General features: G+C 40.2%; 1 protein-coding gene across 3 annotated transcripts in view; it reads right to left on the reverse strand.

Moving 5' to 3' along the window:
• Nucleotides 1-6: 6 nt before the first annotated feature.
• The window catches only part of hdac5 (histone deacetylase 5), a 56,568-nt gene continuing 39,946 nt past the window's right edge, over nt 7-16,628 (reverse strand). For all 3 annotated transcript variants that reach the window (XM_020585380.1, XM_020585379.1, XM_020585377.1), the window contains 14 exons: nt 13,610-13,721; nt 11,216-11,349; nt 11,016-11,136; nt 10,526-10,575; nt 10,317-10,424; nt 10,167-10,222; nt 9,926-10,013; nt 9,083-9,202; nt 8,271-8,368; nt 7,743-7,861; nt 7,507-7,640; nt 5,338-5,419; nt 5,044-5,224; nt 7-3,453 (listed from right to left, as the gene is read on the reverse strand). In XM_020585380.1, the coding sequence (XP_020441036.1) occupies nt 3,414-3,453; nt 5,044-5,224; nt 5,338-5,419; nt 7,507-7,640; nt 7,743-7,861; nt 8,271-8,368; nt 9,083-9,202; nt 9,926-10,013; nt 10,167-10,222; nt 10,317-10,424; nt 10,526-10,575; nt 11,016-11,136; nt 11,216-11,349; nt 13,610-13,721 (1,443 nt within the window). In that variant the 3' untranslated portion in view covers nt 7-3,413. The remainder of the gene's footprint in view (nt 3,454-5,043; nt 5,225-5,337; nt 5,420-7,506; nt 7,641-7,742; nt 7,862-8,270; nt 8,369-9,082; nt 9,203-9,925; nt 10,014-10,166; nt 10,223-10,316; nt 10,425-10,525; nt 10,576-11,015; nt 11,137-11,215; nt 11,350-13,609; nt 13,722-16,628) is intronic.

Below are 16,628 nucleotides of genomic sequence, written 5' to 3' on the forward strand. Positions count from 1 at the left end.
GCAGGAATCACGACTAGAGCGGTCATGGCAGCTCCTGCGACCTAAAGTTTGTGTCAGTACAAACCAACCAGGACTGAGCGATACTCTGCTCAGCTGCACTGAAACAGCCTCCTAAAGCCTCAGTCCGTAACCTGCGCTTGTGTTTGCAACACCAAGCGGTGTCTGTAGGATTCATCGAGGCAAGTGCTGAAATCGCAGAACGACATTGATACAGCAAAAGGCTGCAGTATTACAACAAACAAGTGACACCACCCACTCATCCACCTGTGCAAGGCGCCGCTGTTACTGACTAGGTTTAATGGACAAAATGGTGTTAGTGTTTACATTAGTACAAGAAGACTACAGTGAACCACCTGGAAACACAGCTCAATAAATCAACCAATCTGCAGATCAATCAATACTGTCTATTTATTGCACCTGACAGATAATACACACAAATAGCACTCAAGCACAGGTGGTAGAGGAAGCGCCATCAATAATGTAAGCTGTGATTCTGTCTGCTGCGACCACGCTGAAGCTGGGTGTTGTAGTCTCTTTCTCTTTTCTGTCACTGCTGTCCTGTCAGTGTTGTATTGCTTTGAACAAATGAGACCGTGGGTATATCTCAGTCCCCTTAATTGCATTCACGTTTCACTTTGTCTCGCAAGTTAAGGGGATTGGGACATACACCCAGAGTTAGCAGCGTCGGCTTGCTACACTGAGAGGGTTCTGGGAAATGGACATCACATGTGCTGATATCACTCAATAGTGTTTCTGGGTTCTGTTTCTGTAGATGTGGATAACAGGGTGGTCCAGTTCTGAATATTTGCATCCAACAGGTATTTATGGTGAGCACAGCACCTGCAGTCCCCTAATGTGGTATGTCCCTTTGTTGTGATACTGAAAAACGCATCAGAGCTGCACTTTAAAGTAGGTGAGTGGTTGATTAAAGACCTGTACTTTGTAAAAAAATGTATATATTTAGCCTATTGACTTATCCTTTTGACTGGTGTAACAAATCTGGTTTGTAAGGGCTACTCCATAAAACAATTACACAGTCCAGTATTGCTACTGACATTTTTAGCTCTGTTTTTGTCTCTACTGATTGCTGAGGGAAATATGTGTCTCTTTAGCTGTGAAACCTAGTAGCTACCTGCAGATTCAGATGATAATTCTCTAGTCTCCACACTAAGAGCAACCCCTTTCACAATGTCATGTGATATATTGTTATTGAAAAAATACTGATGACTGCAGCTTTAAATTAACGACTCTATCATCATCTAAGGAGAATCAACACTAGCCAATGTACCATTCCTTTGTGGTGCCACTGGCGTCATCTTGTGTGCTACATCCTTTGCCACCTTTTTATATGGTTGTATTGTGTTTAATGGAGGAAACCTTTCTTAGTCAAGGTAAATTATCATATATATGTTACCTTACAAGTGCCTCATGGTGTTTGCCCATCTTAGAAGTTTGGTGACCACCACATGAGTTCACATTGTAAACAAATGTTATGTGGCACTCTCTGACTAAATGTTGGAGTTGGAGAGAGCAATTCAGATCTGTGATATGCAGTATGATAGTTCAGGCTAATGAATATCAGAGACCACGAGGGGACTAGCTACTGTAACTCCCTGGTGGACTACAAAAGTACATAATTACTGGACCAACCTATTATCCACTTATTGTGTCTTTTTGCACAGTTTGCCTGTGGAGGCTAGCGCTGCCCGCAGAACGGGAGCTCACTGTTTACTTCCAACAACAACAACCACAGTTTACAACAATATCCAGCTGTCCTCAACATCTGTAACCAAAATAAATGAACCAACAAACAGGTGGCAGTCTGATGACATCAGACTGTCTGTTTACTTCCCATCGAACAGCCAAACTTTGACAACATCAAATCTACAAACAGAATATATTCATAAATCCAGTCTGACTGGACAAAACAGTTCTTATTTACATACACACACGCATGTGTGTAGAATATATATATAGATGTAGAATATTATTTTTGCTTTTTTATACAAAAAGACAAAGTATTTAGTGTTTTATACATGTATGTATGTACAGATATAGAAAAGTGACCACACTGAGTCTGCTGTGACCTAACTGTGGGCAACTCGACAAGAGACGATATTTACACCAAATACGTAACAGTACAATAAAATATTACAACAAGAAAAAAGGTAGTCATACTGGTGTTTCAAAAATGTACCACAATCCCTTTTAGAGAAAAAGGGGTCACATGACTTCCAGAATGAGTGAACGAGAGAGACGGGACTGATAGAGAAGTGGTCTGAAGTCATGCAGTTTGAATAATTACATGTAAAAACAATGAATACTGAGTTGATCCTGAGACACTTTCACCAGATTCCATAAAAGTCTGATTGAATATTATTACTGATATTATTATTAATATTCAATGGAGATTTTTACTGGAGATTTCTAGTGTGTAATGATGGCTTTAGAAGGCTTTCTTCATTTAAAAAAAAAAAAAATCTAAGTCTGCTGGAAATACCTGACATGAATATTGTCAGATCTAAAAGAAAATACAATTCTTAGAAGTTTTAATACATTTCTGAATATATATCATCTCTCGTTTTTCTCTTTGTCTCTCTCAATGTTGCTAAATAGTGAGATAAGAACAAATTAAGGCATCCAGATGAAAAAACAGACACAAAAATGAACTGACTGACTGAAACAACAGCAATGTGTGTGTGTGTGTGTGTGTGTGTGTGTGCATGCACGCGCATCAGTGTGTTTCTTCAGTCCTGATTGGCTAGTCAGTTTGCTGAGGTGCTGCGGTGGTGGTGGTAGTGTTAGTGATTGATTGGTTGGTTGGTTTAATTTCTGTGGACAAAAAAGGCACCTAGTTCCTCCTCTGCTCGTTTAAAAATAGGTTAATCCTCCCCTGCCAGCCAACCCCATGTTCGCTCGGCCTGTCTATCTGACGCACCCACACACTCACAAGAAGACAAGTCGTCCACTTGGGATTGAAACACATTCTCCACAGTCACTGTCCATCTGTGGAAACAGAGAAGGGGACGAAATACAAACATAGAGGACTGATTGGAGAGGGGAAAAATTCAGTGGTGCTGTGTACAGGTGGTAAAATATACAGGTTACAAGACAAGTCTTCTCATTGACGCTCCCCTCCTCTGGTTTCCATGGAGATGCTAACAAGTCGTTTGCTCCCCTTGGACTGATGAACCACTAGCAAAGAGATCTGTCCATGTTTTTCACAGGCCCCACCTTCTCTTCTCTCCATAATGTTCTCCTCACTCAATCAGAGTTGTCCTCAGTGGCACAATTCCACCTCGTGTGTATGTATGTGTGTGTGTACCTACACAAACTCTGCGGAGGAAGAGGAAGAGGAGGTGCTAGAAGGAGGTGAGCATGGAGATTTTGTGTGCTGTCTGTTTAAGTCCCACCTACAATACAGGCTCTTCTTCCATTGGCTCCTCTGTGGACCTGCAAGCGATTCAAAATCAAACATCATTTAAGCCTGTTTGTCAAAATATGTACATTAAAGTTAGTTATAACAAATGAGCCTCAGATTTGCTGCTTCTGACAATTCTGTGCCAAAAAGAATTTTGCTAACAGAATTTTCTTCCAAAGCACTATGGATTAGAGTATGGATCAGGCTGCATGTTTTTGTCCAAACCTGACCTGTACATGAGAGTGTGGCGACCAAACCTGACCTGAGCTCAATGCCTTTGAGTTTTTCCCTTTACCATTAAACGAAGCAGCCATGCAAGTGCTCCAGCCGCCTAGGCTAAAGTCTGACCTATGTGTCAGAACCAGACCTGGGCCCAAACATAATTTCAAAGCTTCTGTCAGAACCCAGCCCAAACCCTCGGGCAGCGACTGGTCCCGTCAGGCTCAGTTTGGGTATCCACACTCTAGTATGGATGACCTCAACTTTACCTAACGGGAGAATGTGTTAAAGTAAGACTATGCAACCTGTGAAAGAAAAAACACATTGTTCAAATGAAAGAAGCAAATCTTCACCATTGCTCAGTTAAATATGTTCACAGGTTTAACGGTCTGGTTCAGCTTTAACTGGTCTGAGACAACCTGTAGCTTATGATGGCTAATGTTACTAACTTTTGGTGTTTTATAACAAAATACTGAGTCAGTTTGCCAGTCTTTTAGTGACTCGGCTCCCCTTGTGATACTGTTGAAAAATTTTTTTAACCTTATGCCAGTTTAGCTAAATACAGTCATTTACCCATTAGCATTATTGTAACTGTTACATGTAGCCACACGTGAAAAAACAACTGGGCTACGAGCTCTAAAGCTGCTTATAAATTGTCTTTCCATATTATGTCTTTCTAGCCATAATAATCTGCCCACAAAAATGATCATGATACATGTCAACTACATATAATTGATAATTACTCAGATGATGAAGAAAGCAAGTAGGCTGATCACAACGAAACCTGTACCAAATACTACAATAATATCAGTATAATTCTTAATCTTAAAAAAGTAATATTAGGAGATTTACAACATGCCATAACGCTGGCTGCTGGATGCTGTTGTGTTACCCTGTTTGCACACAATATGTGCTTCTCACTCAGGAATCTTCTTCATTCTACTAACGTCATGTCCTAAAGCATTATCACAACAGTACCCTGCAAGATCATACTATTTTAAGAAACAATTACACAACCCTCAATTAGACATACTTTGGTAGTTAAATAGTCAAAAGTTTCTGGATGTTCATTATGTAACTGGGCTAGTTACTATACATGTACAGTATGTCCTTCCTTCTTGTGATTCAATTTATTGTTTTTTTACTTTAAATTTGGCTTCTTTATGCTATTATTGACACCATGGTACAAACAAGCTAACAGTTCTTAAGGTTAGACACCATGCTGCTGAGAGTGAAAGAAGCACTACTTGTGTCAGCTCAATGGACGCTGCGTGTGAGTTGACTGACACATGTATGGATTTGTACCATACTTCCATACTCTGTACTGCTAGCGCTCAGTCTGTCGTACTGCTTCATAATGACATGACGATGCTACCAGACAGTCACCACAATCCACTGCACACCTGCTGGCTTCGGTGTTATCAGGAACAGAGCCTGGCTGATCAACATCAACACTCAGGGAAGCCATGGCACTGACTGTCTCTGCTTCGTCTTTCTCGGATTGGCCCTGAGCACCAAGAGGGCCATCCAATAGTGAGTGGCCACTTGTCTGAGACAAACTCTGGAGACGAGACCAGTGTTTACCTGGAGGAACAAGAGAGCCACACACAGGGATTGAAGATCAAGACATGTCAGAACGTCTCCTCTTTCAGTGTATTTACTGTGTGTGTGTGTGTGTGTGTGTGTGTGTTTCTTACTCTGGATCTCTATTACTCTCTCCAGTGAGGCGCAGGCTTTTGGACATGGCTTTTCTTGAGGCCACTGAAATACGGAGTCACACTGAAAGAAACAGAAATCGCATGTTAACAGAAATGTATTAAATAAACTTCTGTACATTATGTTCAACAATCAAAGGATTGATTCAGGATTTTTGTAGTCAATCTTAAAACAATATTGATGTGCCCATATGTATATGAGGATAGGTCATTCATTATCACTGTAATTATCCCTTCTCTTTGGCCCTGAAGATACTCACCCAGAACACAGCTACACTGTAAGAAACAAACACAAACATTGTCTTGTCTGACTTTGAATTTGAGGGGGAATTCACATTGTACAGATGCAGCTACTCATAATTACACTTCCCAGCCGAATTACTTTCAGCTGGCGTGCAGTTCCCGTAAGCCTTCCAGGAGCTCACCTTCTCCTGTTGCCTGATAAGGCATGTCTACATTCCACAGTAAACGCCCATTCAAGAGCTATTCCTTGTTTTGCATGGTGTCACCATTAAATGGCGCTTTGTTCTCAAACCAGAGTGACTGCCCGAAGTACTGTATTCAGACTGCTGTTGTGTTTTTGTTTAGGCCACGGTTTATAGAAAAGAATTATCTGACCATAATCCTTATCATACAGGTACTGTGCCAGATAAATAATTATCTGTTACTCTGGGTTTCACATTTATTGTCAAAGCTTTTGCAGATTGTTTGTCTCCTTCAGGAAACCCCGGATAGATGCAGAGACAAACCATGTTCTACGTCTTATAAAGTGCAGACGAGGCAAGAACAATTGAGGGAGTCTGAAGGACAACAGGAGAAAAAGCTGGAGTGGCCTCAAGATGCACTAATGCACAAATATAATCCAAACACACAACTGAAGTGGATTTTAACACATTTTTGTGCCCCAAAACCATAACTACAAAAATATTCTAACTAGCAAACCCTCAACACACATACTTGCTTCTATGTTTTCTGGAGGTATCCTTCCACCAGAGCTTGGCAAGGAACTACTACAAATACAAAGTGGAAAACTTAAAAAAGTATCTGAAACTTCTGATGAGCATCAGTACAACTCTGGAGTGCATTTATGCATGCATTTTGTCCTCCATTTCTTACAGTGCAGTTGCATTTCTGATATAAACCTTCAGGGCTGGTGTGGAGAGCAGGAATAGCTATAGCGAACACCACCTATTCTCATGTACATTTGGGCACGTCAGACTTGAAAAATGTGTTTTTTAAATAAATCCTGCAAACACAATGAATATCACTGAATGGATAGAATATTAATTTTGCATGTTTTGATCTGATCTGCTGTTTATAAAATAATAGTTTAAAATATATTTTCCAGGAAAAGTCATTTATTTGTGCTCTTGGAAGCGATCTAATGTCTGTGTGTTAAGTAGGGGGCTGAAGTCAGAATGTTGCCTAGCTTAGCATAAAGACTGAAAGCAGATGGAAACGGCAAGCCTGGTATTGTCCGAAGTAAAACACACACACACACACACACACACACACACACACACAAGGAGCAAACCAACAACTTGAGTGTGGCCATTCAAACTGCATGCCAATACATGAAGATTCAAATGAAGAGATGCAGAAATTAAAGGGTAGTTTCATATGGGCATATATAGTATGTAGAAATAATGTATGCACAGTTTAAACAAATGAGATGCAACATGTCAACTAGTGACCTTCAGAGGTCTGGATAGGTGTACAGGGGTTTTACACTTTAAGCAGCACCAGGCCAGCTGTCCACCCTGTTTCCAATCTTTATGCTAAGCTAAGCTAAACACATCCAGTCTTCAACTCTGTGCTAAAACAGATGGGTGGAATCAACCTTCTCATCTAACTCTCAAAAAAAAGCAAATAAGCAGATTTCTCAAAATGTTGAATAATAACATTCAAACATATTGTTCCACATTGTTGCACTGGGAGACTATAGTAACTGTTCATGTGTATTAGTCATCTCAGGCCATGACAGCGATAAATAAAGACTGTAGTACTAGTGTTTCTGTAAGTGTTATATTTCCATACTCTTTATAGGGACAGTGCACAACACCTCCAGATTGAAAACGATTGAAAGTATTGTTCTTGTTTTGAAATGAAAACATGAATAATTCGTGATGGCAGTCTGCCTCTCTGTCTCACCGGGTCTCCCAAAAGTGCAGAGACACAGGCCTCTGATGCATCACAGATGGCTGTGAGGTCATGACCGCCCTCCAGCGCCATAACAACCCGCCCACCCGCCAGACCCATCAGCAACTGCGTTAGCTGACCAAAGCCTGCAAACACACACGCCAGTCACAGTTAAACACTCAATACGAACTTTTTGGCAATCAGAAACTGCAACATCAAGTCATCATGGTAACCAAAGGGGTACTCACACTTGGCAGAGACATTGTAGCCTCCCAAAGGAGACTGGTGACCCTCCACTGCATCGAAGCCTGCAGACACCAGAACCACATCTGGACTGAACTGCTGGGCAATGGGCATCACCACACTCCTACACACAGACACACACACAGTGGACATTTTGATGAATGGCACTGTTCCTTCAAGGTGTGTTCATACTGAACATAAAGCAACATTTTTCCTACCTAACTTTATCTGTGAGAACTTGTTCATAAGCAGTAGTTATAATGCACAGACATTAGTTGTGTGGAAAGTGACAGCTTAAACTCCCACTGATCTCAAAACTTCTTTGCTTTCTTTTCTAGTTTTTTCCTATTTTGCATTAATAAAGCAGAGTCATATTTTTAAAGATTAAAGGGAAAATACTGCATACAAGCCTGGTCTTCACCATGTCCACCCCCATTCCATTTGTGGCTTTGTTTTGACATGGTAATAATGTCACAATTTAAAATATACTCAAAAAACAAGCAATCAATAATGATAATACTAATTATGTTTACCTAAACGCAGTAAGGTATTCTACATCACCCATAGGGGGCTCCACTCCTCCAGTCCAGGCTATGTTCACATTAAAACCAACACCTGCACCTGAGCCCACCTGCAGAGACAGAGACATAATTATTATTACCTTTACTGGTGATTCTTGTCTCTCTGTATATATATTTGTGTTTCCAAGGTGGTGGGAAATTTTAATATTATTAGTAATGAATCATCTTAAAGTAAATGAAAAATGAGCCTACTTTGTATTGTAAATGGTCAGTGCAGCCAAGAAAATAGATTAAGTAGTAACCAAGTTTGGTGCTTGCTGGCGGAATGCACATACAAAAGCAGAGGGATGTGCACACAGAAGAAGAAACACAAAGAGACATACTCAAAGCAAACTTTACAAAATTTTCACACTATTCCACTGCTCAACAGTTGGTGGCAGCAACCCCCATAGAAAAGTAACAGTGCACCACCAGGTAAAAGGAAACAACTTCTAGTGCATGTAATCATTAGTGTAGGCACACCCACAGGGTACCTTTAAACGCACTGGCGATATTGTCACCACAGCTTAAAGATTTTGCAAATAATGAATTTCAGCCTAATGTTCCATGACACCCAAACATTCAAACCGGTCAGAGACAGTGCTTCTGAGAGTGTGTGGATCAGTCACAGACTCTCTGTCTTCAGTGGGTGTACAATGATGAGAGCAACCACTAGAGTTGTCATTTCCAGAATGTGGTACTGGTATGAATGTGCAAGCTCAACTATGATTGAATCCTCTATTTCTGTTGTGTGTGTATGTGTATGCGTGCATGTGTGCTTGTACCTCTTCAGGAGCTCCGCTGCCAGGAAAAAAGTTTCCATCATCGTAGCGATGAAGGGAGATATAGAGGACATTGGGGTCGCTGTAGAAGGCTTGCTGGGTGCCGTTGCCATGGTGAATGTCCTGAAATGACAGGTCACAGCGGCATCAGACAGAAGGTCAGTGGGATATTATGATTCAGACACACTGAACACTCTGAGCTTGGACATCATTTCATTAGTTCTGCATGCCTGCATAAAAGCCTGGTCTGAATAATCAGTAATTAACATGAGGTGTCTATTGAACTCGACCACGGACCTTGAGCCATGGACCTTGGGTGTTTTTTCGCAACAGTATTAAAAGACAGTGTGGAGGAGGGAATGAATCAGCTGGCCAGAAAATTACACTTAGCAGAGCACACCAACTCATTTTTCTAATCCAGTGAGTTTTAAAATACTAACAGGCCACTGAAAGCACTTGTTTTCCAAGTTGAGATGCATGTAGAATGAACCCATAGGTTCTGTTGTATGGACAATGAATCAACCTAAGAACTCAATAGTGTTCTTGTGCAGACAAAGGTTTGAAAATAATTACCTGGTTTAAGGTAGGACAGCTAAGTCTGACACCTGGGTTTATGCTTATGGCTGGTTTAGCTATTGTATGTACCAGTCTGGATGGCTACATGCTGTTTCTCTAAGTTTATTGTCAGTACTGTACTGACGCATACAGTACAGTTATTCATAAGTAAAACTTTCACTACATTACCGTCAAATATCTGCTCATGGGGTTTTTAATACTTTTAGCCTATTATGATATGAACAGCTGGCCTATATTGTGACAGATCATGTGTGTGTCAGTACTACTCACCCAATCTACAATGAGGATCTTGCCCACTCCCAGTTTCTGTTGCAGCAGCTTAGCAGTGATAGCTACTGAATTGAAGAAACAAAATCCCCTGTTGATACACACACACACACACACACACACACACATATATATATACATACATACATACATACAAAAAAATAGTATAAACTGTCAGTGACCACCAAGATGGGAAGACGTGAACTGTCTAGTTGTTCAACACAAATGCTGTGGATGTATTTACATGGCAGTAGATTCCTCAGCATGGTGACCAGGTGGACGCACAACTGCAAAGCCATTCTGGTACAGCAAAAAATACACAGCATTTGTCCTGGTCAGACAAAAATTGTTTTTCAGAAAAGTGTGTACACTTGTCAGTATATCTGTGTGTTACCTTCAGCTCCCCCGCCGCCACTCTGAAGGCCAGCTCAATGACTGAACCGACCGCCATACGGACCGCCGCGGATGAGTGCATCTCATTCCACACTGTATCACTGTCCACCTGCAGGGGGAAGCACAGAGCATAGTCTAGGTTTAAACTTAGTATTTACAGTGTAACATACAGACAGAGAAATGGACGAACAGCCAGAAAGACAGCCTCACCCCTATTCCTCCACAGGGAAGAACAGCATACATCTTCTGGCTAATTGGACCTGGAAAAAAACAACAACAAAAAAAAACAAAAACAGCATTTACACATGCTGTAGCGTGTGAGCAAATACATTCAATACACGTTAGACTGGACACACACATATACAGAAATACCTATATTTGTTTAGTTACTGCAGTAAACATGTCATAAATAATGCACTGCTAACTTGATCTTTTTATTCATGTAGCAAAACTAGCAGCATTCACCCAAATGCAAATAAAGCAAGAAATCTTGTGAGGTGAATGCACAAGTTTCTATGAGGTCTAAATAACAGCACAGTTCTGGTTACAGTTTATTTGATGCAATTAACAATAAATACTGTAGTACTGCATTGTGTTGTCCTGAATATTGATATTACAAAAATAAATTTCAATACTGTGGTATTATTTTGCACAGCCCTACTGGTCACTCAGACAGACAGACAGACAAACAAACAAGTACCCAGCAGCTTCTTGTGGTCCAGTTTGTGTCGATTGAGTGGACTGGTTCCATACAGCAGAGTGTGAAACTCTGAATGGACTGACTGGATCTCATCCAGAGATGCTTTACGCCCACGAATCCTCTGCTCACACACAGACAGAGAGACAGACTGAGTTTTGCACATTAGAAAAAAAATAACTTTTAAGTGTGTGTATGTGTACCTCGCAGCGTCCCAGCAGGCCTGTCTCTTGCAGTCTGGACCAGATGCTCTGCACTCTCCCAGCATGCTCTGGGTGGATGTGTGCGTTGCCACACACACACTGATGCTTCAACATCAGACTGTCATATACAAGCCCTGGAGCGACAGTGAGAAGAGACGGCTGTGAATACCACACATTCACAAATAAAAACCAGTACTCCAATAACAAGAGCACTTAGAGAGCGCAGGTACCTCCACCAAGGCACAACATTCACTCACGCAAATGGGTTCCAGAACAACACATCCGGATCATCTTTCAGGGTATGATAGGCAGTTACACTGTGCATCTTACCTGAACATTTCAGGGTTCTGTCTTCATTACAGGCCAAGCTATGGCAGAAAATATGCATTAAATGGGGTTTTCAGTGTTAAATTTAAATGGCCGTCAGATCCATAATCCAGATCAGATCTGGATGAACTTTAGTCTAGTGATAGACATTGCCACCGTACACATGTGTGTTAAATTTCAAATGATTTGGATAACTTTTGATGGCAATTTTAAAATTTTTGCCCCATTTTAAAGATAGCAACTTTCTGTGATTTTTTGTGTGACCTTGACCCTTTTCAACCAAAATCTAATCACTTCTAGGGTTGGTCCCCACCAGTGTCTGTAACAAGCATGCTGCTGATCCATCCAGCCATTTGTCCGTAATCCTGCTAACCAACACACACACACTGATCCAAAATCATAACCTCCTTGGCGAATGGGTAAAAAAAATGAGCATTAAAAACATTACAAAGAACAATAAATTACCTCAGTGTCTATTGAGGGCTTCCATAATATTATCCTGTTTGTAGCAACAAATAAACTCCACAAAATGTCAGAAGCTACGAGTGTGTGAGCCAAGCCCTCTGACAGACATATTTTAATAAGCCATACTGTACATAGGAAGTGTGAGAAAAGTTTTAGTGTCCCAACCATCAGATGTTAACATCTGGTCGGACACAAATCATCAAACAGGACTCACACCCTTTTAAAACTTTATAACTCCGCCCATGCAAGTTGTCCATAAATAAAAAGGTTTAAAACCTGCACCACAAATAAACAGTTAAGTGTGCATACTGCATATATTTTACTTATACAGCCATAATAACTATTTTCATCTTTTGTTACTACAGTTTCTTTTTTACTACTGCATGATTTTTACTTGTAAACTTGTGACCCACAACAACCACAAATGTACTTTGCTTTGTTTAACGCTGCAGCTGCTGTCTTTGGAACTCTTAACAGCTTGGAGGAGACCCGCATACAGACTTGCTCTTTTCATCGACTTCTTCTTTAATCACTGAATCAAAGCCCAGTGTTCTGGCACCACACAGCCAGGCTACCTATTTCAGCTAAGATGGAACCAAATTTTACTGTCTGTCTGAACACACACATATTGTTTGACCTGACCTACAATATATGTGTAGCTATACATGCCACAGAAAACAAAGTAAATTAAAACAAAAACAAAAAAAACTTGACTTCTAGACTGAAGCAAAGATGAATTCATTCAAGATTTGTCAAGATGGTGAAGATTTTAGTGTTTTTATAGTTCTTTTCCTAGTTCTTTACATTTTTGATTTCTATTAGCAGTATTAAATACTAGGTTATACATTCTACCCTAAATTTTGTACTGGTATTTTGGTGATTATGTGATATTTGTTCTAGAGGTGCAGAAACCTTTAGAAGCTGTGTGGCAAAGATACAGGCATCCTGTGGAGTATATATACTCATACTCAGCCATAGACACATACACAGGAGTGAAACTCTAACATTCTTCCTAAATGTTAGTCAACCTTCTTCAATAACTAAATTTGATTATTTTCCTTGACAATTTCAGTTGTATGTTTTAGATGTCATTACAGGCGTTCCAGGATTCAAACATAAGCTAAGACGATGTTAAAACATTCTAATCCACTCGACTCACTAAATGATGTAGAGCTCATGTTAATATAAATCTAAAGTCCATGCACACATTTGACAATAAGATCCTTGAGAGGTAGACAGTTATTGCTGTCCGCTGAACCTCAGGAGTGCTTTTAAAGTTTAACAAAAGCAAGGAATGTGAACAAAGATGGGCATCAACACAGCAAAGGAAAACATATAAATGAAGTGATGACATATAACACTAATGAAGGTTCTTACATGAACATAATCAAATTTTACAGAACAGGAAACACTAAATTAAAATCTATGGTATTTTATTCTGTACACTGTTTATCTGAACCCTCAGCCAACAGAGTGCTGTCTCTCTGTTGCTAGGCAACAAGTGTGGTGGCTGACAGTGGGCGGACAGACACTGCTGATGTCAAACTCATATCCAATCACAAACCGAATGTGCACACATGAAAAACCCACACATAAACTGACCAGTAGTAAAGAGGTGCTTGACAGGATTGACAGTGGCTGCAGGGGAGGACTGCGCTCTTCCCAGAGGTCTGTGGGGCAACGAGGACTGGAACACACCCATCTGTTGCAAGGCCTGATGGAAAAGGGAAGAGGAACAGAGGAGGAGAGAAAGTTATGATTCATAGCAGATGAATGAATCAGAGATCAGTTCATTCACTGCAATGATGAAAGTGCATGTGTGTGTGCACACCAACACCAACCCTGCTCCCATCTCTCTCCCTGTCATCACGCACACACAATGAAATTATTACAATTCTAAATAGTGTATCATTCATAAATTCAGTGTTAGGCTGAAAGCATGCTAACAAATTAAGAATGACTTACTGACTGGCTGAATGGACTGGAGATGTAAATGTAGTTCTTTTGGCAATTTGACTGAACGTCCTGAAATTTCACTTATCACAACCTCCACAAAATGTCAGTGTATGATTTTTCAAGCTTTGTGCAAGCACTGCAGACACACACATTCTGTAGTGTAAACATATATATATATATATATATATACAGACAATATAGCACTCCCTCGCTTGAAAATATACAGACATTCAGGAACACACACACAGCAGTGAGTCCAGTGGTTGAGTCACCAGCTGCTGATCTCACTGCAGTGTTGGGCTTAGTTTGGACCGGGCCCCTCCAGCAGGGAGGCTCGTGTGCTTTCAGTGCAAGTAGAGTTTAGGACTCTAGGGGTCACTGAACATTTTGATGAGTATAAAAATGATGTGAATCATATGCTAGGACCTTCACTCACCAGATCTCAACCAAGTTAAACCTCTATGGGAGATGACTGAGCAAAGCGCTAGACAGCATCTCAACCATCATCATCAAAACACTACCTGAGGGAACATCTTTAGGAAGCACTGTGTCATCCTTCCAACAGAGTTCAGAGACTTGGAAAGTCGATGCTAAGGAGCATTCTGGTGGCACTGTTATGTTGTTTTTTCCTTTAATTTGTCACCCATCTGTATACATACACCTTCTCTTTCAATGTTTTTTTCTTACAACCCCAAATCAAGAAAAATTTGGGATGTTATGTAAAATCAACATTAAAAGTGAAAATAGTGATGTGTAAACCATTTGTGTCCTATATTACATCAAAAACAAGACAGCAGCACATTATTTGATGTGACCCCTCATCATCTTTATTCTTTGTTCAAAATAAACACTCCACTTCAATTCTGATGCCTGTAACACATTCCAAAAAAAGTTGGGACAGCAAAGCATTTACCACAGTGTGATGTTGCTGTTCTCTTTAAAAGACATTTAGGGACTGAGGACAACAAGTGATTAAGCGTGTCAGGTGTAGTTTTGTCCCAGTCTTCGTGAAAACAAGTCTTATGCGTGCAATGGACCTGGGTCTTTGTTGATGCAATTTGTGTTTCAACATGTGCCACACATGCTCTGTTGGGGACAGGGTGGGACTGTGGGCAGGCCAGTCCAGCACTCACACCCTATTCCTTGGTAATGTGTGCGATGTTAGGTTTTGCATTGTCTTGTTGAAATATGCATGGGCGCCCCTGGAAAAGATGTCGTCTTGAAGGCAGCATATGTTGCTCCAAAATTTATGTGTATTTTTCAGCATTAATGGCACAGTACAGTTCTAAGCAGCATTTATGGATGTAACTACGTATTGTAGTGCCTGACACAGTTGTGCCAAAGTGATCCTGAGCCCATGTGGTTATATCGCTTATAGAAGAATGATGATTCTTGATACAGTGTCATCTGAGGGACCAGAGAGCACGGTCATCCAGCTTAGACTTAGCCCTTGTTCTTTACACACTGAAATCTCTCCAGATTCCTTGAATCATGTAATTATGTTAGAGGGTGACATGTCCAAATCCCTTCCTGTCTGTCTCTGAGGAATATTGTTTTTAAATATTTCAATAATTTTCTCACACATATGTTGTCAAACTGGTGATCCTCATCCCATCTTTGCTCCTAAAGGGCTTGGCCTTTCCTGGATGCCACCTTTGTACCAAATCATGATGCAGTCACCTGTTGACATCTCCTGTTTCAAATGGAATCATCATTTCATTGTTTTACCTCATTACTGGCCCTGAAATGCAGCTGTTGCAACTTTTTTTTGGAATGTGTTGCAGGAATCAGAATTGAAATGAGAGTTTATTTTGAACAAAGAATAAAATTGATGAGGTATCACATCAAATAATGTGCTGCTGTATTGTTTTCAATGTAATACAGGACACAGATGATTTACACATCACTGTTTTCAGTCTTAATTTTGATTTTACATACCATCCCAACATTTTCTGATTTGGCTTTGTAGTTTCTGTTGTCTACATTGTAGATTAATACTGACAGCGGCAGAGGTAAAGAAAATAAATAAAAGCTAAAAATTTGTGTAAATGTAATTTAAAAAATGGTCTTTTTCAGGGATCAAATAACCAGCTTAACTTCCATCTTTTCTGTGGAAGTGGAAGTAAATGAAGCCTTGAAAACTGATGCAAACAACTCCTACAGCTTGTGCAACAGCTTGCTACAACTTGTGTTGATTACTTACAACAAATTCTATCTGTACAAAGGCAATGCTGGAAAAGATTATGATACTTACTTCCCCCTCTGATGCATTTTTTGGAAGAAGAAAATTAACAAAAAAAGTCTGACCTTCTCAGGGTTTCATCCTACAGCAGGATAATGACCCAATGTCACAACAATTACGTGTTGTGCAATTTTATATTTACTGCCCTTTTCTTTGAAAAGTCAAAGCTTTCTTCCAATGACTCATCCTGTTTTGTGTGCTTCTATCCAGGTAAATGTAATCATACATTTTAAAATGATGTGTTCAACCCTCTCCTCAAGTAAAAGCTAATTTTTCCTCAAGCACAAACACCATCCACAGTGAACAATGGTCAGAGAAAAGAGAGCAATGAAAAAGCACTGAAGTGTGTAAGGTGGAGTTTGAAGACATGACTCCTGCTAAAGTTTAAGGGATCCTGACACACACAGCGAACGTCAGTGAGTT

The sequence above is a fragment of the Monopterus albus genome, unplaced genomic scaffold (genome assembly GCF_001952655.1).
Source record: "Monopterus albus unplaced genomic scaffold, M_albus_1.0 scaffold363.1, whole genome shotgun sequence".
Lineage (NCBI taxonomy): Eukaryota > Metazoa > Chordata > Actinopteri > Synbranchiformes > Synbranchidae > Monopterus > Monopterus albus.